The sequence below is a fragment of the Sciurus carolinensis genome, chromosome 5 (genome assembly GCF_902686445.1).
Source record: "Sciurus carolinensis chromosome 5, mSciCar1.2, whole genome shotgun sequence".
Taxonomy (NCBI): domain Eukaryota; kingdom Metazoa; phylum Chordata; class Mammalia; order Rodentia; family Sciuridae; genus Sciurus; species Sciurus carolinensis.
The window spans coordinates 165,833,242-165,857,061 of NC_062217.1; the positions used below are offsets into that span (position 1 = coordinate 165,833,242).

The 23,820-nt window shown below is 40.3% G+C and overlaps 1 protein-coding gene across 4 annotated transcripts in view; it reads left to right on the top strand.

Moving 5' to 3' along the window:
- The first annotated feature begins 7,088 nt into the window (after window positions 1-7,088).
- Window positions 7,089-23,820, top strand: part of Sec23ip (SEC23 interacting protein) — a 44,185-nt gene continuing 27,453 nt past the window's right edge. For 2 of the 4 annotated variants that reach the window (XM_047553546.1, XM_047553547.1), the window contains exons 1-8: window positions 7,091-7,340; window positions 11,823-12,355; window positions 15,041-15,251; window positions 15,975-16,168; window positions 19,397-19,486; window positions 20,404-20,524; window positions 22,198-22,287; window positions 23,120-23,261. In XM_047553546.1, coding sequence (XP_047409502.1) covers window positions 7,178-7,340; window positions 11,823-12,355; window positions 15,041-15,251; window positions 15,975-16,168; window positions 19,397-19,486; window positions 20,404-20,524; window positions 22,198-22,287; window positions 23,120-23,261 — 1,544 coding nt within the window. In that variant the 5' untranslated portion in view covers window positions 7,091-7,177. Of the gene's footprint in view, window positions 7,341-11,822; window positions 12,356-15,040; window positions 15,252-15,974; window positions 16,169-19,396; window positions 19,487-20,403; window positions 20,525-22,197; window positions 22,288-23,119; window positions 23,262-23,820 lie in introns of all 4 variants that reach the window. The other 2 variants (XM_047553549.1, XM_047553548.1) reach the window with 2 other exon arrangements.

A 23,820-nucleotide genomic window follows, 5' to 3' on the forward strand; every position in this document is an offset into this window, starting at 1 on the left:
GCGCGGGAGGGGCAGCGGGGGCGCGCGGCGCGGCCCCGCGCAGGGCCGGAGGGCGGGCCGGCTCTCCCGGGGCGGGGCCGCCGCCATCTTGGAGACGGGCAGAGGAAGGGCAGGTGGGGGCGGGTCGCGCGGCGCGGCGCCGCCTGTCGCCCAGCCCGGAGCCGGGGACGCCCGAGTGCGGCTCGCGAGCTGAGCGCGCGCCCTTGCGCTAGGGCCCTGAAGCAGAAGGCCAAGGGGACCCCAGCGTCAGCTCCGGGCACAGTCAGGGGTGCAGGAGTCTTGGCTGTCAGTCCTGCTTCATTTTTTTTTTTTTTGCTGGTGGCAGCCCTTTTCCTTGGCGCCCCGCCCCAAATCCCGTTGGGGAGACGGGTAGTGAGTGGGGACTGGGCATTGAACGCAGAGGCGCCGTACCACCGAGCTGCATCCGTCTGAAATTCCGAGACGGTCACGGGCTGGCCTCGAGCTTGCGGTGCAGCCTCCGCAGTGGCTCCGCCGGAGGCGCCCCGAGGGAGGCCTGCCTTTGGATGAGGGCACGCCTAAGAACCCGCGCGCCCTCCGCGGCCGTGCGGGCCGGAGTCCGAGGGCGGTTTCTGTAGAGAGGCGGGCGCCCCCACACCCCCGCCGCCCAGCCCTAGGCGTGAAGCTGGAGCGGTGGGGAGCACCCCGCGCCGCCCGGCCGGGCGCCCTCACGACCAGGGTGTGCCAGCGCTGCCCCGCAGTCGCCCTTTGCCCAGGAGACACAGGACAGATTCAGGGGTGCTCCTGTCTGCCTTGGCCAGGAACGTGCCTCAGAAAACCGTGTCTCCTCACAGGCATCTTCTCAGCTGGGAAAAGGGTACATGATCCCAATGGAGTACAGAAAGTGGGGCGCTGAAGAACTGAGCTCGCTTAGGAGGGCAGAAGCTCTCTGTTGGAACTTGCACTAGGCCTCGATCCCTCCCCAGCACCGCAAAAACAAGAACCCCGAAGCAGTCTTTGGGCCTGAAGTCCTCCTTAGGGCTGTAGGGGAGGGGAAAAAAACTTCATCTTTTCCTGTTCTCCAGTGGGACCCCTTAACAAACTTGCTCCAAGAGAAAATGTATGTCCCATGTATACATGCGGGAAACAGATTAACGTAATCCAGTAAGTGCTTTGGAATTGGGTTTATATAGCATCTTTGTCAAAGAACAATAGTTTTGTGGAGAAATGACAGGACAGAGGAAAACAGTTTTAGGGTAAATTGGGAAAGTAAAGATGAGGGAGATTAAAGGTAGACACAGTTCAGCTACTGAAGTTTGCTGTGTGTCTTACCATCTTTGTCCTGATAAGAGTCTAAACTTTTCTGACCTTCCTGGTAGACAGGGGAGGAAGGACACCTTTGGAACTTTATGTCTTGTTTTTCAGTGAATGATGGGCAGGGAACTTTTCTTGTGTCTGCTTTTCATTTGCCTTCAACTCAATAACTCTTATGTCAGAGTGGCATGTTTGGGGGTGACATTCTGGTTTACTTCAGGATAAAAGAGGTAGTTTGAATTGCTCTTGTGAATTCATTATTGACATACTGTGTTATATACTTGTCCCTTGTGAGTATAGTGAGCTGAGAAAAGTGTGAAGTCTGGGACTACAAACACCCTTCACTCAGTGCAAAGGGTTGCCAAGTCCCTGGTGCTAAATGGGGGAAATCTTGTATTTTAGATTGGTGCCCAGTAACATGCAATAAAGTTGTGACATAAAGATGAGTTTAAATCATTAAATTTCAGATTTGCTTCATCTGATTTGCAGCTTGATATCAATTCAGCAGTGGCAAGTGTGGGAAAGAAAAAATACCTATCCCTTCTACCTTTCTGAGTTCATGCTTATGTGTTTTACAAGGAAAGGAAGACCTGAAGAAGTGTTTAATTCTGAGTGTTTTTATGCTAGGTTTTTGTGTTTGAAATGTGTGGAGCTGGGGATTGAACCCAGAGCATGCATGCTAGGCAAGCACTCTTACCACTGAGCTACATTCCCCAGCCCTAATTTAAATAATATATTTAACCTATCAGAAATATAATTTGAAAAAAAAAACAATTTAAAAACTATTAATGGGATTTTTTTATCGTCTTTGAAATCTAGTATATATTTTAAACTTAGAGCATCTCTCAGTTCAGATAGTGTGTTTCTAGTCTCAATAACCACAGGTAGTTAGTGCCCATCAGATTGGACATCATAGGAGATATTGGGGTCTCACAGGATTGTAAGTCAATCGATTTGATATTTAACCCATAGGAAGTAAGATTTCTTACTCAAAGGCATTTTCAAAGGTCTTTTGACACTCAAGGAAACCAAAAGATCAGATCAAAAGCCCCCACCTGAACCCATTGTTTTAGGTGGCCTCAAGTTAATCCCATTACCTTGACAGATATGAGTTTGGGTCCGAGGAGGAACATGGAACTGAATGGAAATAAAATACCAGAATTCTGGCCTGAAAGAGGCAGCAACTGTTTAAGGCTTAAGGCAAGTCTAGGGTCCCCAACTTGTCCCAGATGGAAACAGGATGCTAGAGCTGTAGAACCCCACAGAAGACACACTTCCCACTGCCCTTTCAGATAGGGCTATGAAAGAGTATGGCCTAGAAGAAACCTGGCAGCAGGCAGAGCCAGGCCCTTGGAGAAATGTAGAACTTAGGAAGTCATTTCCAGAGGCCAGAACCAGAGGCAGCCTGGACTGACCATGAAAATTCTCCACTATCAGAGCTTGGAGCATTTGCAATTTATACTTAGCAGGATTCAGTTGTTTCTATGGAACAGTAGTTGCTGTATTTTCCATTTCTCCTTTTTTCTAATGGGATCTTGATTGCAATTGCAGTTGCTTTGTTCTTGTTCTACCATTATCCTGTGGGGACTTAGTCATAATCCAGTGGACTGGAGGAGCTGCACCCAGAACCATTGAATACAGCTGAGCTACACCCAAAGATCCTGCATTTTTGAGCCCTATGTGCCTGGTTGCCTCCCTTGGGAAGGAAGCACCTGTATATTGTCTGGGAAAAGGATGGGTGCATATTTGGTGGCCAGCGTCAGACTGTGATGGTGACTGTCATTTGCCCACCTAATCTTCCTTCATAGGATGTTAGGATGTGGTCACCCAGGTGGGGACTCAAGTTCCCAGCTCTTCCTGCTTCTAGGAGTGACTTTTTGCCACTGTTCTCACCAGTGGAATGGAACAGAAATGATGTGGGCAGCTTCCACCCACTTGTTAAGATGAAACCTTTGTCCCAGGACTGCTCTGATCATTTCCTGCTGGCCTGGAAGCCCTAAATATTAGTGACCAAAAGGTCATGAATATGTCCTCTTATATGAATGAGACACAAACTTCTATTTTGATTGAGCCATTGCATTTTTAAGTCTCTTAAAAAAGTAACAAGCCGGGTGTGGTGGTGTATGCCTATAATCCCAGCTGCTCAGGAGGCTGAGGCGGGAGGATCTCGAGTTCAAAGCCAGCCTCAGCAACTTAGTGAGACCCTGTCTCAAAATATGTATGTGTATATATACACATATTTATATATGTGGCTAGGGATGTGCCCGGGTTCAAGCCCCAGTACCAAAAAAAAAAAAAAAAAAAAAAAAGAGAAGAACTTGAAGTACCTTCATTATCTGTGTTAGAGAGCATGTTTCCTGTATCCTATGTGGAAAGATTGTCCTTTGTTTTTCTACAGCACCTTTCCCAGTTGCTTTCATCAAGAGTGTGCTTGAGAGGTAAATATATTGGGAGCTGAATTTCTTTGCATTTGACTGTACCTTTTGGGGACCCATAAGATCTTTTTGTTTCCAGTGCTGTGGTGTGAGTCTTTTCAACTACTGTGCTGGGTATTGAACCCTTTCAATTTGGACACTCCTTCATTTCTAGGAATAAGAATATGACTCCTTTCACTGCATCTTCTGTCTCTATTCTTAGCAGAACTGTTAATATTCAGATTTTGAATTGCCTTGCTAGTACTCTAATTTCTTACATTTCCCCCCCATCTCCCATCTGCTTTTTGCTTTATTTTGGGGGAAATTCATCACATCTATTTGCCTTCTACTGAGTTTTAATTTTGTTATCCTTCTTTTTTTCCTGAATATTTCCTTTAACTTTTTTTTTTTTTCTTGTTTTTGAATGCTTGTGATTGAACTCACAGCCTCACACATGCTAGGCAGGTGCCTTACCACTGAGTTGCATCTCCAACCCTTTTTGAGACAGGGTCTCACTAAGGTGCTGACACTGTCCTGGAACTTGCAATCCGCCTGCCTCCAGAGTAGCTGAGATTTACAGGTGTGCACCATTGTGTCCACCTTTTCTGCCATTTATCTACCTTTGCTGCTGCTTCTAAAATCTTGTTGCTGTGGAAAACTCATCTTTAATGGGTTTATGCTTGAAAACAGAAACTATTTGTGCTTTCAACAGTTTCAGAAAGAGCAACTGAAATGCATCTATTCAGTCTTTCCCAAGAGATTATTCTATTTCTGTTCATTCCTCTGCAACCACTATGGTTGCTCACCTGATCTCCCAAAGTCAGCCAACTACTCTTCCTACTTGCAGGGTTGCCCTTTCCTTGGCGACTTTGTTACACTGAAGCCAGAATGAACTTTTTACAGAACAAGTGTTATTATATCTTCATCCTCCTTTGAATCCTTCAACTCCCTTTTGCCAGTACCCTCTAAAGACTGTACAATAGTATCTAGCTTCTGTCTACTTTTTATCCTTATCCCCCAACTCTCTCCCATTTGTTTCCTGGGCTCTAGCCAGTCTTTCACCTGTTTCTCTTAACCCTCAAATGTGGCATCTCCTTCATGTAAAATTGTTTCTGTTTCCTCCAATCCTTCATTCCCTAAGTTTTTTCAGTTAACATCTATCCTTTGTCTTGCAGGTCTCAACTTTAATTTTTCTTCTTCAGGGAAGCCTTTCATGTCACTCTAGACTGGGCAGGTCCTTGGTTGATGGTCTGATGTGCAAGATATTTGCTCTCTCTCCATGGAAAGATTCTACCTCCTTACCCGATGTCAGGGTTCTAGGTAACACACTTTAGGAAATTCTGCATTATATTATTTATTACATTTTAGTTTATTGTTATTATGTATTTAGCTGTCTGTCTTAACCAGACTAAGTTCCCCAAAGAGTCTCTATTTTATACCCACTGTTCCCTTGGTGTTTAGTACACTGCCTTGCCCACCTATAATGACAGAGACTGTCCTTGACCAACCCGTAGCATGGCTTCTAGCAAGCTGAGGTCATGTATCTAGAATAACTATAGCCCTTTAAAAATGCCTGCCTGGGCTGGGGCTGTAGCTCAGTTGTATAGCACTTGCCTTGCACATGTGAGGCACTGAGTTCAATCCTCAGCACCACATTAAAAAAAAAAAAAAGATATTGTGTCCATCTACAACTAAAATAAATAAATAAATAAAAATAATAAAAATGCCTGCCTGAGAAAAGCCCAATACTGCCAGAATTTACTATTTTTTTAAAAAAATTTTTTAGTTGTAGGTGGACACCTTTATTTTTATATACTTATTTTTATGTGGTGCTGAGAATTGAACCCAGTGCCTCACACATGATAGGCGAGCTCTCTACTGCTGAGCCATAACCCCAGTCCTACTTACTGTTTCTTTGATCCAAAACCTGGTGATAGACAGGTCCCTGAACCATTAATTAGAACAGTTACTTTGGAAAGCTTGCAATTAGAAATTCTCCTTCTGCCCCTTTCAGATATAAATCTTCTACCATCTGGAACTGTCTTCACAAAGACCCTTTGAAGTGTATGCATTCAAGGAGATTGGTAATTTTCACTCTGTGAATACATTGCTCTAATGTACACCTTCTGTCATGAAACTAGGAGAATCGTGTCTCCTCTGGATAAGCACCAATAAACAAGCCCAGAAGGCCTAATCAGCAAGACCAACCTTCTTTGCAAGTCTCAGTGCCTTTCCCTTAGCTCACTCAGCCCTTAAAAATTTCAAACTGCCAGTTGCGTTGTGCATACCTGTAATCCTATTGACTTAGGAGGCTGAGGCAGGATTGCAAGCTGGAGGCCAGCCTCAGCAATTTAGCAGACCTGTCTCAAAATTAAAAATATAAAGAGCTGGGGATGTAATTCAGTGGTGGAGGGCCCAAGGGTTCAATCCCTAGTACCTAATGAAAAAAAGTCTTGAACATTTTGTTTCAATAAGGCTGGTTTCTGTTCAAGCCGGAAATCCCTTTTGCAACAATTATTACTAAATGAAACCTATCCTATTGTTTTAGCTAGTGTTTGGTTTTTAAAAACATAAGCAGTACATTTAGTAGTCATTTAATTAATTAACAAACAGTTTTTATATAGGTGTAATTTGCTGGGGATGTGTTTCATTATTTTACCGTTTCTTTTGGGGTCTCATCTCCCTCTCCCACCACCTAAGAAGTTCAAAGACTGCTTATGCTACTTTTTCTTTCATAACATCTAACTATAAAAAACGATAATTATGTCCAAGTTATCTACACTGCATTTTAGATTCAATTTGTCGAGACTACTGTGGATACATATAGAACGTTACTTGAAATGTCACATCCTTAAATTTCAGTCCCTATTTTCTTTTTTAAACATTTTTCTCCCTATGTCTTAAAAACGTCAAAGGTTTTACTATTTCTATTTTGGTGCGAACAAGAGTTCAGTTCAGATCTGTCCGGAAGGGCCGGCGGGCGGTAGAACAGGAGAATCTGGCTCCCCTTGGCTGCGATTGCTTCCACTACCTTTTCCTCCCGCCCTCCTTTGGGAGGCACTCTTCTACCTTGTCCTGAGGTATTCCTCTGTCCCTCCAAATTATTTACCAGTTGAACTATCCCTTCAGTATTTTCAGGAAGCCCAGAGCGCTTCCCGCAATCCGTGACTTTCAGCATCAATTTGCGGTTTCATACGAAGCCCGCAGCGTCCGCGATCCCACTGCCCTGCTCCAGCCTGGAGCCCACATCTCAAGCTGCGCCTGCGCAGAAATCGAGCGAGTCACGTGCGGGTTCGGGCCTGAAGCCGCTGCCGCCATGTTGACTTCTGGCAACGCGGTTAGGCGAAGGGAGAGGGCCACGGGACAACCTCTTCTTGAGCCGTCCTCTGTGCGCAAGTGCGGAAGTGCGCTGGCCCCCAGGGTGACCGGTTTCCGGCCGGTGGTGCTGCACCGGCTTCCCGGAGACGTGTAACGGACGGTGGGCCGAAGCCATGGCCGAGAGGAAGCCTAACGGTGGCAGCGGCGGCGCCTCCTCCTCCTCGTCCGGCACTAACTTACTCTTCTCCTCCTCGGCCACGGAGTTGAGCTTCAACGTGCCCTTCATCCCAGTCACCCAAGCCGCCGCGTCCCCGGCCTCCCTGCTCTTGCCGGGAGGTAGGAGGTGGAGGGCCCTCCCGCGGGGCGGGCGTGTGCGGGGAGGCCGGGACGCGAGGCTTTCGCTCGGCGGCGACTCGCTCCGGGCGCCTGCCAGGGCCAGCAGTGCCAGCAGTGCCAGGTTGGAGAGGGCGGGGCCCGGTGGTGAGGCTGGCTTGTGGTCACAGTGCCGGGCACTCGTGCGCTGGCTTTCCACTGATCCCCGGCGAACAACTACTGGTGGGCTGAGTGCCGGCAGGGAATGCAGATGATCAGTCGCCCTCTCCTAGGGTACGGCGAGGCGACCTCCTAGGAGACTCCGGATGTAGTGGGGTGTCTGTCTCCTAGGAGACGGTGAGTTATCTCTAGTGTGGACGTGTCCCTCTTCTGCAGAACAGTAGGCCCTCTTCTACTCGGAGACTCCTGGGTTACAAGAGACTCTCTTCTAGGATAGACATCTCCCCCTCCTAGGGTAAATGTATAGTATTTGCAAATGTGTAGTATAGACACGGTGTATTCCTCATGTTTCAAGGTAGCGCATCACTTCCTATGTGCACCGCTAGCTTTTTGCTCATATCTGTAGTAATGTCCAGGGTGATTGCTTTTTGGTGGTTACATAGCATAACCAAGACCATAGTGTTGAGTAGTACAGGCAGTGTTCCAGGCCTGGCCCTGTCAGTAACACGATCTGTGACCTCAGTCATGTTACTTTACCTCTCTGTGCTTCAGTTTTCATATATGTTCAGAGAAGTGACTTAATTTCTATAAAACACTGAGCATAGTGCCTGGCACTTGCAATGTCAATATAAACTAAACATGTCTGCCTCTTCATTTAGACTGAGCCTTGTTGAAATTTGCAGCTGTGACTTAAATACTTTTCTCCTCTCTAGTGTATTTTGATGCATTAATTAATTACCTTTTTATTTTCAGGATCTTGTTTAGTGTTTAGCACATAGGTCCTCTTTAAGTGGTAATTTTTTTCCAATGAATAATTTATTCCTGCCTGAAGAACTAAGGACAGCATCATGGAGAAGTGGAGAAAGACTTCAGCAGTACATAAAGGTTCCCCTTCTCTTGTGTTGTTTCTTCTTGGTGCTTGTCACTACCTGACATATACACATATTTATTTTCCCCCACTAGAAACATAAGCTCCATGAAAGCAGTGTCTTGGTTTTACTCACTAGTACATATATGCCTAGTGCTTGGAGTTCTGTAGACGATGCAGCAGATACTTGTCAAATGAATGAGAGGGTGAGCATCAGGAAAGTGTATGTCTCCTTTAGACAGTGTGGTGGAAAGATTAGGCATTGCTGTCTTTGGTGAAGAACCAGCACGGCTGGAGCAGAGTGCTGTGGGAGGATCTAGGAGTAAAAAAGGCCAAGCCTGAGGTTTTTGTATAATCCTGTGCTCCATAAGTATAGTTTGGTTTGGGTCCATTGCCCTCACTATACAGTATTTGGTTTGTGTGTGTCACTGTCAATTGATGGTAGACATTTTCATTGTAGAGTAACTGCATCTGTCTTTAAAATTCTTGTTTCCTGAAGACAGACTGTTTTTCATATTTGCTTTTGCTGTAATGGGGTGCAAACCCAGGGCTTCCAGCATGCTAGATAAGTGTTCTGCTATGGAGCTACTTAGTCCCTTTTATTTATTTTATTTTGAAACAGTGTCTCACTTAAGTTGCCCACTCTGGCCTCAAACTTGTTACCCTCCTGCATCAGCTTCCCAGGTAGTGGAATTATAGGTATGTGCCACTGTGTCTGGCTGAACTTTTTTATGTGTGTGTGAGAACATGAATAGATTTTAGAACTAAAATTTCATAACAAGTATTTTTCCACCTCCAAAAAACATTTCATAGTTAGAGATTCTTTTAGAGCCTATCTGTAGGTAAACAAGAACCTGTCTCCTTGGAAGCAACAGTTAATCGTATCAGTAAAAAAGACACATAGGAATAATTTCATACATTCACCAAACATGGATTGAGCAACTTCTATTTGCCAGGCTCTGTCCCAGATGTCGGGGAGATGCAGAAGTGCAGATAGCTCTTCCCTCAATGACTGCACAGTACATTATGTATACACAGATGCCAACCTGGGTAAGCAGTTGTAACACAGGCTTAGAACAGCTAGAAACAGGGATCGATAGGCCGCTGTGAACACAGTGGGTCTCAATTGGTGGAGTGGGGAGAGGATGTTCCTTAGGTCTCAGGGCTTCACAGGAGGTGATAGTTGAGCTGAGTGTTGAAGGGTACATAGAAATGAGGGCATCTGGAGAGTGAGAAAGCCTGCAGGCTTGGCAGGAGTGGTGGTGGGTCAGACAGGACAAGGATGGACCTCTCCCCTCTGCCATCTCCTGTTGTCCTCTGGCTCCCTGTTGCAAGTAGGTCACCGTGACTAGAGTGTTTATAGGGGAGTGGCTCTAGTGGTCTGTGGGCTGTCAGCACTGTATTAAGGAGTTTGTAGTTCTTACCATGGGATGTGGGAGGCCTTTGAAGGATGTTAACAAGGCAGTAAAATGAGACGTGTGTTTCAGGAAGATAAAGTTTTCTTAGATTCTATTGGAATAAGACTGACTGTAATAAGAGTTGTAATTTGGGTGGCCAAGCTCTGTACCTCGCACATATGGGGTGCTGTATAAATATTTCTTGAATGAGCATCTGATTGAATGTAGGGTATTAGAGGAAGGGTGTGACAGACTCAAGGATTTTGCTGAAATCTGGATGTTGTTGGTGAACTTCTTGAGATTGTGAGAACTGGTAAAAGGACATGGAGTTGTCAAGATAAATTCAGTTTTAAACCTAATAAATTTGAAGCATATGTGACTGTGTCTGTCAAATATTGAGGGAGTGACTGGAAAATAGCTTCTGGAACACAGCAGTCTTGGTTAGAGACTGTTGAGAGAGTCCTAGTAGAGCCTGCTCATGAACATTGTGTCCTGAGGCCTGGGGCATGGCTCAGTGGCCCTGGGTTTAGTCCCCAGTGCTGCCGAAAAAATAAACAGGTGAGGCTAGCAGTATGTTGTCATTTCATTTTTGATTGACACTAATTAGAAAAATGTTTCTTGGACCAGGTTAATCTCAAATTTTTTTAAAAGAGTGGGATTCCACAGAGCCCCCCACCCCCCAACTTTTCGTTGTTGGGAAATGAACTAAGAAATACAGAGAAATCCAAGTAAGGTTCACAGGAAGATGAAGGGGAGGTGGTGGGAACAGGAAACACATCAGAAAAGTAGAAAGATAAGGGTCTTGAACAGGAAGGATTTTTTTTTTTTATACAAAGAAACAAATTTTAGGAATCTTTTAAATAGTATCATGCTGACCATAACCCAAAAGATTTAATCCCTAATGCCATAATCTTGAGTCTTTCGGATGATGGTCCAAACCTGAATATTGGAGTGTCTTATTAGGTTGGCGTGTGTGAAATATAAGGGGAGCAACCTGGGTGCTCAGGGCAGAATCTCCTGTGAGCCCATGGGTCCTCTCAGCAGAGGTCACGGAGGAGCGCAAAGCTTGGCAGGTCTCTAAGGGCAGGGACCACAGTGTACTTGTGTGCTGGGAGAGTCCACCCTCTGGGGACTCTCCAGCAGTAGGAGATAAGGGGGAATGAGATAGGAGAGATGAGGAAGTGGGGAAAAACTGCAAGCTCAGGGCTCTGGGAAGTTTAGTAAGGAAGAGCAGGGTGGGCTTTTTAAGTCATGTGGAGGGAAAATGCTTTTATTTACGACTTGGTACCAGAACAGAAGAAAAGCATTTGAGTTAATACACACGATGAAGAGCAAACTGGGCAAAAGGAGTTGAGGAGAACTTCCTTAGTTAGAAAAATGACTTTTGTAGTGATCTGGTGTTCTGTAATGACTAATTATCTGGTTGTGACACTGTACGATGTTAGGGATGGAAATTAATGTTGACCTATTTTTCTTTGGGAATGCACATACCATATATTCATTTGTATAATAATTGCTTTGTAACTAAGAGCCCTGACACACCTCTTCTTGTTAACAGAGTTAATATGTGTACTTCAGTTTCTTCTCGTGACTGTAGAAGTAAAATTATGTGCATTTGGGTGATGGAATAACATTTGAGTCATATTTTGCCAGGGAGAGAAAAGATTTAAAATAATATGTAAAAGTTGTAGGTATAGATTTTGTTTCTGTTTTTAAAAGCACCTATATATACACCTTTATATATTTATGAAATATTAACTGTTTACATTTATTTAAAAAGTATGAAAGGGTATAGACTAAAATATTAACAGTGTTAGCAGTGATTGCCTCTGGGAGGTGGGCTTATAAATTAATTTTATATTTTTCCTCCCTTTGATTTTCTTATATTTTCATTTCAAAGAGAAAAATTTTCAAAGAAAAAAAGTGTTTTTTCCCTATAAAGCAGAAATATGAGTCAGATTAACAACAAAAGAGGTAGAATTGCTGATTTTTCCTTACAGAACCATCCCTACAGAATGTTAGAAAATCCTTTAAACCTTTTGCTCTCCTTTTCTGTTTCAGAGGATTCCACAGATGTGGGTGAGGAGGACAGCTTTCTGGGTCAGACTTCTGTTCACACATCCACCCCACAGACATTTAGTTACTTCTCTCAGGTATCAAGCAGTAGTGATCCTTTTGGGAATATTGGACAGTCACCCTTAACAACTGCAGCAACATCGGTTGGACAGTCCGCATTCTCCAAGCCCCCAACTGCTCTCCCTTTTACAACTGGATCCCAAGATGTGTTGAATGCATTTCCACCATCTGTTGCGAAGCCTCAATATGGTGCTCCACCTTCCTCACAGATGGGAATGAATACTTACCTGCCTTCTCAACCAAGTAGTCTCCCTCCTTCAAGTTTTGGGAGCCCACCCCAAGGAACCCCCCAACAAGGATACAATCCATATCGCCATACCCCTGTCAGCAGCAGGGCTAATCCATATATTGCACCCCCACAGCTGCAACAGTGCCAAACACCAGGCCATCCCACTCACCCTCCACCCTCTGGACCCCCTGTGCAGATGTACCAGATGCCTCCAGGATCTTTGCCACCGGTATGTAGTCTGGTTTTATGTCCTAATTATTCACTCTAATTTTTTTTTTTTCTTCTTTCTTACCTTGGCCAGTGTTTTAAAGAACTTTGTGTATTTTACAATTTATATGAGGACAAGTTATTTTCAGAGGGTACACTTTGTTGTTTTTAAAAGTAAATGGAGTAGGATTTATTTAATTGTGAATAGATAGAACTCCCACAAGACAAGAGGGGAACTCATAGCAAATTTTTCTTAAAAAAGAAAAATCCTTTAAAGCAATGGACATTCCACTTCAAACATCTTATAGAAGTTAGTGCTTTGATTCACTGGCCACCTAGAAAAATGTGAATTAGTAATTTCAGAGATATTACTCTTAACCAATTTACATTGACCCTTTTTGCTGAAGTTTTATTTAAGTCACATGAACTGAAAGGCATTTGGATCCATGTATGAAATTTATGAGTACTTATTTATCCATAAACCAACTTTGTGCAATATGGACACAAGCACATATGTAGAAAGAGGAGATAATACAAGCACATATGTAGAAAGAGGAGATAATACAAGCATATATGTAGAAACAGGAGATAATACACAGGGGTGCACAAATATACATCAAACAGGAAACAAAGATCTCGTAGTTGGTTTTATTTATTTTTTTTTTGCAAGCATATAAAGCAGGTTTTATTTAAAAGTAGTAATAATACAGACTTCTCCCGGGAGGGAGAAGGGGTCATGGTTGTTTAGCAGGTATTAGAGTGCCCCAGGTGGGAGATAAAACTACAACTATTTATTAGACTCTCTAGATTTAACCCTTTAGAAATTAAAATAGAGCTGTCACAGATTTTTACTTTTATGGTTTAGACATAGGGCAGGTCTGTACAGTTGGAAATATTGGGTGTATAGTCTGTCAGCCATGGAGGATGCTGAAATCAAAGTTTCATGTGGCCACTTGTCCTCCATGGGGGTCAGATTCATACCACTGTTTATTTCAAAGGGTACTCTTTGTAAGTTACATGCTTTGAAGTTTACATTACCTGTTTATTGAGGTAATAATTGATTTCAGTGAGTTAGTACAGGCCAATATTCACAGAGTTTAGTGTAAAATACTCCTCATAAATGTCACCTAGGAACACATGAGAGTGGAGGCAATTATTGTCTTAACAGAGTGCTGGTTTCTCATCTCTTAATTGTACTATTCAATCAGAATACTTAATTATAGGGACTAAAATTGATTTCTCCAGTAATTGATATTTATGGAGTTTGGATCCAGTTAGTTAAATTCTATTTGAAAGAGGGTAGTAGAATAACATTTTACCTTGGATAAATTTTTTGAATTTCCTTTATACTTTTTTTCCCAACTAATTGTTCATCTGACTTCTAGAGGAGGCTATATAAAATAAAAAGGGAAACAAAAAGGATTAAGAACCCAACCCAGTGTGGGAGAGAATGGCAGTATCTCTACTGGATATCTGTTTTCTTAGGACTTGAACTCAGGACCTTATGCATGCTAGGTAAATACTTTACCACTAAGCTACTTCTACGTCCTGGAGATCCACTTTATTATTTAAACCCTAACAATTCACAAATTCTTGATAATGTTGGGTTTCATCATACATTGGAAAGTAACCAGATTTATGTTTTATTTAAAAAATTTTTTTGGACCTGGGAATTGTACCCAGTGGCACTTAACCATTAAGCCACATCACTAGCCTCCCCCCAACCCCATTTTTTTCTTGGTGCATTATAGTTTCATATTGATGGAATTTTTTATTACCTATTTATACGTGCACACAATATAACAATATAATTTGACTAATATCACTCCCCAGCACTTCCCTCCTCCCTCCCTGCCCCTCATCCTTTCCTCTACCAATCTCCCTTTGATTTTAAGGAGATCCACCCTCATTTTGTTTGCCTTTTTCTTCGCTAGTTTTCACATATGAGAGAAAACACATGACCCTTAATCTGAGTTTGACTTACTTTGTTCAAAAATGGTTAAAAATTTTGGTTAAAAATGGTTTCCAGTTCCAACCATTTTCCTGCAAATGCCGTAATTTCATTCCTCTTCATGTTTGAATAAAACTCCATTTTGTATCTGTATCTCATTTTCTTTATCCATTCTTCTGTTGATGATCAACTAGGCTGGTTCCTTAGTTTGGCTGTTGTGAATTGTGCTGCTATAAACATGGATATGTGTATATATCACTGTAATATGATGACTTTAGGGTAATTACCGAGAAGTGGTGTAGCTGGGTCAGCTACGAACTCTTCTAACTGTTGGTGAGACTATAAATAGTACAGCCACCATGGAAATCAGTATGGAGGCTCCTCAAAAGATTAGATGCTATACTGATTTCCATAATAGTTTACTAATTTACAGTCTCACCAACAGTGTAAAAGTGTTCCTTTTTTTCTACATCTCTCTAGCATTTATTATCCTATATGGATACTGTATCCTTTAAAAAAATAGTTTTTGTTTTTGTGAACATATGTTACTAAATTTTTTTCTAAAACATTTTTAATGACCTTAAAGAATACCAACATTTGAATGAAATATAATATTACAACAAACACTTGGTATACATCCTTGGTAAATTTTTGTAATTGTTGTTACACCAAATATTTGTGTAGTCAGTTTGAGTCTGAAGCATATTCAAAGTAATTCTTTTGGATCAACACGACATTCTTTGTTGTCCCCTTTAGATTCCTCCTTCAGTGCAGTCACCAACACAGCAGCAGGTACTTGCTAGGCCTGCGGTTCCCTCTGTGCCAGGACCACCTCCTTTTGTACTTCAAAATCAATATGAACCTGTTCAACCCCACTGGTTTTACTGCAAGGAGGTAGAATACAAGCAACTATGGATGCCTTTCAGTGTGTTTGACTCTTCGAATCTTGAAGAAATCTACAATTCAGGTATGCACCTATTATGGATCATGTGTTTGAAGGAAGAGAAGGAATGAAGATGGTGATACTAATGAAAATCATGAGTTAGCTGAGCATGGTATTTGAAGTCCTGTTTAGTGAATTCTTTGTTTAAAGGTGTTTTAAACCTGAGAAGTAGAGTAGTTCTTATAATCCAAGTTTCAGTTTTCCTATTTTTCTTATTCATTTGTAGTTTTGAGGGGCATGTAAAAGCATTTTCTGTGCGATTCTTATTCTGGAAGATGACTCTGTGAAAAAACTGTTGCCTGGTCAGGTGGGTGTTGGATTTCTGCTTGCTATAGCCATCTAGAGAGATGGTGCGCAGGAGTGCCTTAAGGCTCTGGGAAGTACGTAGAAATATGCTTCTCTGCTTATCCTGATGTGATTTGATCATGGGACTTGAGAGCACGAACTAACTCTGGCAACACCCTCCCTGGAGCATTGCTGTTTATAACTATTTACTGCTTTGATAAAAAGAAAATCCATCAGTTATTTGTTTTGTGATCACATTTTTTAAAGTTTTCCCTGGCTATTTCTTTTCTACTTAAAAAGAGTCATAATTTTAAGCAGTACAGATTAGTCTTAAACTTCTGTTTTTAAATAAAAATGAGCTCAGTTGTTAGTCTTTAAGTTTTGATTAGTCACTGTATTCTCTTTTTTCACTTTTAAATATGCCTCATAACAGTTGGGGAAGATGTGGTCTTTGTTCTTTAGTCCAGCCAGATCCTGAGAGTGTGATCCTAGGCACAGATGGAGGGCGCTATGATGTCTACCTCTATGATCGAATGAGAAAAGCCGTGTACTGGGAGGAGGAGCCTGCTGAAGTGAGACGCTGTACTTGGTTTTACAAGGGGGACACAGATAGCAGATTTATTCCCTATACAGAGGAGTTCAGTGAAAAACTAGAGGTATGAGTGCTTTATTCATTTAACGCTTTTCTTTAAAACATGCAAACCCTGCAAGCATCGGAGCCTGTGTGACATCACTCACTGGAGCTGTCTCCATGCTCGTTACAAAGATGGCTGTTGAAGTGGTGCCAGCATTTGCAGAGTGCTTATCGTAGTCTCCACATCTAAGGACAGATTATGCTCTTCAGGGGCACGTCACAGATCTAATAAGGTGTTTCTATCAAAACTTCAAAAGAACTTAGGCTGCTGGATTTGATGTTAACAATAGATGCCAGGCATATAGACATTTTTATACTAATATTTAGTAAAAGCTTGAAATTAAATTCATTTGTGAAGATAAATATGAAACAGAATAGTAAGAGATATCACTGGACAACCATCTTAAAACTGGTGGTTATAGCTGGGCACATATGCATACACCTATAGTCTCAGAGACTTGGAAGGCTGAGGCAGGAAATTGCAAGTTTAAGGCCAGTCTGGGCAACTTAGTAAGATTCTGTCTTATAGTAAAAAGAACTGGAAATGTATAACATTCCTGGGTTCAGTCCAAGAATTTTAGTGAATTTATTGTATTTTCGTGAAATACAATAAAACCCAAAAAACTTGTGGTTAAAACTCATTGTATATAATTGTGTCAATTTATTATGATAATTCTACTTCATTAAGTAGAATTATTCATTAAGAATTAGAATTAGAATTAGAATTCATTAAGTAGAATTGTTGAGTGTTAAATATTTGAAAAGTTAAATGAAGTTGCATACTTGGGAAGTGAGAGAACATTTTAGTTGGTGTATATATATATATACATATATATATATATATATATATATTTAATTTAGTAATTCTTAAAACTTGTAAAAAACACTTAGACCTCTAAAGTGTTAATTGTTTTTGAATGACTTTAAGCAAGGACTAAGGCATGTATTTTGTTTAGATGCTGACTGTTTAAATCTCATTATTAATTAATAATTTTTTTCCCTTGAGGAACATATAATAAAAAATTTAACCACAGTCTTATTACCCTTTCAAATCACACTCTACCTTTTAAAAATGTTTTCTAGATCATTCTTTATCTATCCATATACATAATTTTTTCTAACAATTACAGGTTTTTTTTTTGTATGGGTATCTTGCTTTTTTTTTTTTTTTTGCCCCCTTTCAGTTTTTCAAAATTTTTAAACCCAGAGACACTTAACCACTCAGCCACATTCCCAACCAACCCTTTTTACTTTATTTAAAAAAAAATTTTAGACAGGGGCTTGCTAAGTTACCTTGGGCCTTGCTAAGTTGCTGAGGCTGACTTTGAACTTGCAATCCTCAGCCTCCTAATTTGCTGGGATTACAGGTGTGCACCACTGGACCCAACCTTGCCCCTAAATTTTAGATGAAAGAGCAAACTAGTAAAGATAATTAAGATCAATTGAACGTATCACATGTGTGATCTTATTCTCTAGGCAAGACATATTATAAAGCTATGTATTAAAAGGGAATATGAAGTGAAGATAATTCTTTTTTTTTTTTTTTTGCGGTGCTGGGGATCGAACCCAGGGCCTTGTGCTTGCAAGGCAAGCACTCTACCAACTAAGCTATATCCCCAGCCCCAAGATAATTCTTAAGATGGTGAAGCTTTTCTTTCTTCCATTTTTGTTTGTGGTCTTTCAAAAATTATAGTTTTAAAAATTAAAAATAAATGAAAAAGGTCAAAAAGTACAGGATCCTGATGAAGAGGAATTGTTACTGAATGATTGCCCAGGATACAAAAAGAAAGATGTATTTTGACATGATTCTTGAATAATAAGTTACTAATTTTTTATTTTATTTTATTTTTGCTGTACAGGTGATTGAACCCAGGGCCTCATGCATATTAAGAAAGTGCTCTCTGACTGAGCTGTGTCCTCAGCCCATTACTAATTTTTTGAAAATACTATAGCAATTTATACTTATGACTAACAAAATTAACCATACATTATAAACTAAGTATGTGAGGATTCCTTTCCTCTTGCCTCCTGTTAGAACTCTCTCTAAGAAGCCTTCAGACCTCTGCAGAAAGCAGAGAAGTGTATCTGAAGGAGGAGAAAGAGTAAGAAGATGGTTGCACAGTCTAGTTGTGGATGGAGTGAACCACAGTTCTACCATTTGCTGCTCACTGGTTGTACAGCCTTTTTTTTGGTGGTAATGGGAATTGAACCCAGGGTTACTTTACCACTGAGCTATTTCCCTAGCCCTTTATTTTTTTAATTTTTTATATTTTTTAGTTGTAGATGGACACAGTACTTTATTTATTTTTATGTGGTGCTGAGGATAGAACCCAGTGCCTCACATGTATTAGGCAAGTGCTCTGACCCTGAGCTACAGCCCCAACCCCCTAACCCTTTATTTATGTATGTATTTAGTATTTTGAGACTGTCTCACTAAGTTGCTTAGGATCTCACAAAGTTGCTGAGGCTGGCCTTGAACTTGGATCCTTCTGCCTCAGTGCCCCGGAGTTGCTGAGATTATAGGTGTGCACTACCACACTGGCTTGGTTAAATGATCTTAAAAGTAACTGTGTACAATACTTAAAATGCCTGGTATTGTGTTCCTTCTACCTCCATCCAAAACTCATATGTTGAAGTTCTAACCTCCAGTACCTCAGAATATGACCTTATTTTGAATAGTGTCACTGCAAATGTAATTAGTAAAGATGAGATCATACTTGAGTATGGCAGACCTCTGATCAATATGGTGTCCTCATAAAAAGACAGCCATGTTAAGACAGAGGGGGAATGCCTCTTTGGAGGCAGAGAGTGGAGATTGTTGCAAGCCAGGAATGCCAAAAGTTGTAGGTAACCACCAGAAGCTGGGAAGAGGCAAGGAGGATTTCTTTCCTGGTTTCAGAGGGACCAAAGCCCTCCTGACACCTTGATTTTGGATTTTTAGTCTCCAGAAATTTTGTTTTAAGCTACCCAGTTTATGGTACTTTGTGATGGCAGCCCTAGGAAACTAATTCACTGTCCAAAACCTTGGTTTTCCTCTCTATACAATGGGGACAATAATATTTAGGAGTGATTGAGAGTAATTACTTAAATGAGGTAATTATATATAAAGTAATTAAAAAGTAGAGTTACAGTTAATCAGAGCCTGCTGTTGCTGTTATTTTTGTCACCATCCTAGTTTTCATTTTGCCACACTTTATTGGTGTGATACAGATTTGTCATACTGGATTATATGTTTTTTCCATTATTGTAGGCAGAATATAAAAAAGCTGTAACCACAAATCAGTGGCACCGCAGATTAGAGTTTCCAAGTGGAGAGACCATTGTTATGCACAATCCAAAGGTAATGCTGCTTTTGAAGATATTAAATTGTTAGGTTCATTTTAATAATACTTGGCTATATATGTGGGTGTAATTTTTTCAGGGAAACTTTTTTTATTCCTGGGGTCCATAATTTGCTTATCTGCCATTGATGATGGTTTAACTTTTCAAGTAAAAGTGTATGCTAGCTTTTTAAAAATATTGTCTCCATAAACTTTTCTTGTTTTAAAAAATAATTGATTAGTAGTGTTTTAATTCTTTGATTGACCACACTTAATTTCTCTGATCTCTAGGTCCTTGGCTGCAGTACTGTTACTTCCATATGAAATTTTAGATGAAATAATTTACACAAAAGTATCTAGAACAGGACTTGACACATGGTAGCTTCTGAGAACATAGACTTTTTATTCATTTATTTAAAAAATATATTAAAGAAACAAAAGTAACTCAACCTATCCATTTCTGTAGTCCTTATTGATACCAATATAAATACAAATAAAAACATATTCATATGTTCTCAAAATTTAAATAGTATAAAATAGTATCAAGTGAAAAATAAGAACTTCCTACTCTGTTCTCCCCATTGGTGGTCATACTCCTAACGTTTTGTTTTTTACACAAACACAAATAAATATAATTATGTGTATGTTCTTTTTTTTTTTTTGAAAGAGGAATTTCTGGATGGCATAGGGTTGAATTTAATCAGTTGAATTAACAATAGATTTCTTCCTGAAAAGTGGTGGTTTTTGACTTTTAAGTTTTTATAGTTGAGACCGAATTCATAAATTAATTTGAAATTTTGCCATTTAAATATTGTAACTTGATTATAAGATGTCTGTACTACAGAGCATAATTTTTATGTATTAAAATACATTGGTTAACCCGCCATGGAAAAGAATGTGCCATTGAGCTCTGTTATAATCCTGTTGTATCTTGAAGGTTATTGTTCAGTTCCAGCCTTCTTCAGTGCCTGATGAGTGGGGGACCACGCAGGATGGACAGACCAGGCCCAGGGTTGTAAAGCGTGGGATTGACGACAACCTTGATGAAATTCCTGATGGTGCGTGTAGTTTGTTTAGGAGTGGAGTCTTTTTTAGTCATCTCTATTGGAACATCATTCTTTAGAAAAATAAAAAAAAATTTATTAGCTGCTGTAGCGTGCAGAATCAGTTTCACACATATCTTTTTATTTAATACTTCAATATCTGTATTTTTAAATTTGTAATTCTGACCAGGCACAGTGGTGTACATCTGTAATCTCAGTGACTTAGGAGAACTGAGGCAGGAAGATTGTAAGTTTGAAGACAATCTCAGCAATTTAGCAAGACCCTCAGCAACTTAGTGAGACCCTTTCTCAAAAAAAAAAAAATAAATAAATAAAAGGACTCAGGATATAACTCAGTAGTAAAGCACCCCAAGTTCAATCCCAAGTACCAGAAAAAGTTTTAAAAATAAGAATATATAACTAGTTGGGCATGGTGACTTACATCTGTAATCCCAGTGATTTAGGAGGCCAAGGAAGGAAGATCACAAATTCAAGACCAACCTCAGCAACTTAGTGAGATGCTGTCTCAAAATGAAAAGGGCTGGGGATAAAACTGAGTGCTGAAGCACTACTGGGTTCAATCCCCAGTACCAAGATAAATAAGCAAATAAATAAATAAATTTGGAATTCTGTTGAAGATATGTACACCACATAATGTAGATTCTAAAATATGTATTGTTAAGAATCAACTGAGCTTTGGGGTTGTGCTTTCATGCATCACTGGTTTATATTACTCTAGTGTGGGGGTTGGCAGACTTTTAGGCTTTGCAGACCATGTGGACTCTTGCCACCACTCAGCCTTGCCATCGTAGTGTGAGAACATTTCTAGGATGTATGTAGACAAATGGACATAGCTATGTTCCAATAAAACTTTATAAAAATAGGTAGTGGGCAGGATTTGCCTGAAGGCTATAGTTTGCCAACCCCTGTTTTATTTTTCATGCTTTGGTTTTGAAAGGAGAGTGGGTTTTATCTTGATAATTACATATTTAATTTTTGTCTACTAAAAATTTAAATGGGTGTTATTAAATCTGAATGAAGTAGTATAGAAAAAAGATAGATTTAACTTGGAAATATTCCTGTAGTATTTGTGAATCAAAGTATAGGGTTCTGGGGAAAGTTTTGAAAGTTTTAATACTGTTTTTATGTAGTGGGATCAAAACCAGGGACTTGTGAATGCTAGGTAAGTACTGTACTGCTAAGCTATGTTGCCAGCCTCTTGAAGTTTTATATTGAGAGTTTGCTTCTCCAAGTTCGTGGTGTTCTGGGGGGGTGTATTTTATTTTTATTTTCTTTGCTTGTGCTGGAATTGAACTTGGGACCTCATACATGCCAACCATATACTTTACCACTGTACACCCTGCCTTGAGGAATTCTGAAATGATCACAGCATTATGGAGCTTCCATGGATACAAAACTGCTGGTTACCATGTACTAATAGTCTTTGGGAACAGGTAGAGCCTGCTTCCTCCCCCTCTCAGTCTAGTGCACTGTTAACTTGCAAGATGGAAAAATTGCTCTGATTTGGTAGAGGGTAAAAAAAGCTTATTGACTTGTATTGACTTGGAAGAGTCATGAATTTCTTTGGCTAGTTTATGATGACAAAAGGAATATCAAGAATTTTTCTATTAAGAAAACCCAAACAATTCCCAGTTTTTATGTATGTATATATTTTTATTTTTAAATAGGGGAAATGCCTCAGGTTGACCATTTAGTATTCATGGTGCATGGTATTGGACCTGTGTGTGACTTACGCTTTAGAAGCATTGTTGAATGTGGTAAGTGTTAGTCGTAGTTTATTTCATACAATGATCTGAGAACTAATAGAAGAGCTGTTAAGTTTCATTTTTAGTTCCTGTTGCCAAAGAGTGGTAAGAGATTTATATCAGTGGGAAATACTAATTTATACTTGATTTGCTCTTATGATATAAACAACTCATAAATTTCTGAGTTATGAAGAATTAGAAGGGATCTTAGAAGTAATTTAGCCTTTCTGACAGACAGCCTCTGTCTGGGTACTTCCAGCAACTTGGAGCACCTGTGCACTGAACTGATTTATAGGAGAAATTACTTAATGAACACATAAATCTTAAGTTTTTTTAAGGTTTATTTTTATATCTGTGTAATAATAGTTCATATTTATGACTACCTGGTATATGACAAGTACCTTGTATGTAGTTTATCATTTAACACAGATAAACCTGTGGGGTGTAGGTGCTGTCATTGTTATCCCCACTGTTGGGTGAAGAACTTAAGACCTAAGGGTAGGTTCAGTTCCTTTGTGTCATGGTCAGTAACAGGTGCTGGCTTCAGGATCCTACAGCAGGTAGTTTTGATTCTAGTCTTTTGGTCTTAACTCATTGTGCCATGCTGCCCCCTAGTAGTGGCATTTAAACTAATTATTTTTCAGGCATTTATACATTCCTCTAAAAACAATTAAAAGTTAAAAGAGCTTCCTAAAAGTTGGTTATTTTTTCCTAATTGTGTCATCATTTAAAAAAAAGTATATGTTTGAAAAAGCTGACATTTGATATAATTGCTAACTAGCTACAAAAGTAGGACAGTTTAATCAATTTAATTTTATGTTTGATTTTTTTTGTTTGTTTTAAGTGGATGATTTTAGGGTGGTTTCTCTCAAATTGCTGCAGACACATTTCAAGAAGTCTTTAGATGATGGGAAAGTCAGCCGAGTGGAGTTCCTTCCAGTTCACTGGCATAGTGCCTTGGGTGGGGATGCAACAGGCGTTGACAGGTTTGTAGATTTTGATAACGTGTTTTTCAGAATAGTCAAACCTAGATTCAGAATTTAAAGAATAATATGAAGTGGTTTATTATGACTTCAAATGTTTTTCTTTTTTAAAAAAATTACATACTTGCTCTGACATATGATTACTGGCTGTACCTTTTATATACCATTTTTCTGTGTGTGTGTGTGTGTGTGTGTGTGTGTGTGTGTGTGTGTGTTTTTAAGAGAATCTAAGAAATTTAGCTGGTTTTGATATTAAATTTTGGAGCTGGGGACTGAACCCATTCCTCAGCAGGTTAAGCACATGCTCTACCACTGAGCTATCCCACTGGCCCCTAAGCTGATTTTATAAAATACAAGTCTATGGTGTAGACCGGGTGCTGTCCTGTACATTTTAGGATGCTTAGCAGCATCCTTTGCTAAATAATAGTAATGTGTCCTTCCTCACCATGTGACAACCAAAAATATCTTCAGAAATTGCAAATGTCCCAAGGGGGTAAAGTCACCCTGGTTGAGAACCACTGATGTAGATTTATTGTTTCTCAATGGAGAATGCTCATGATAG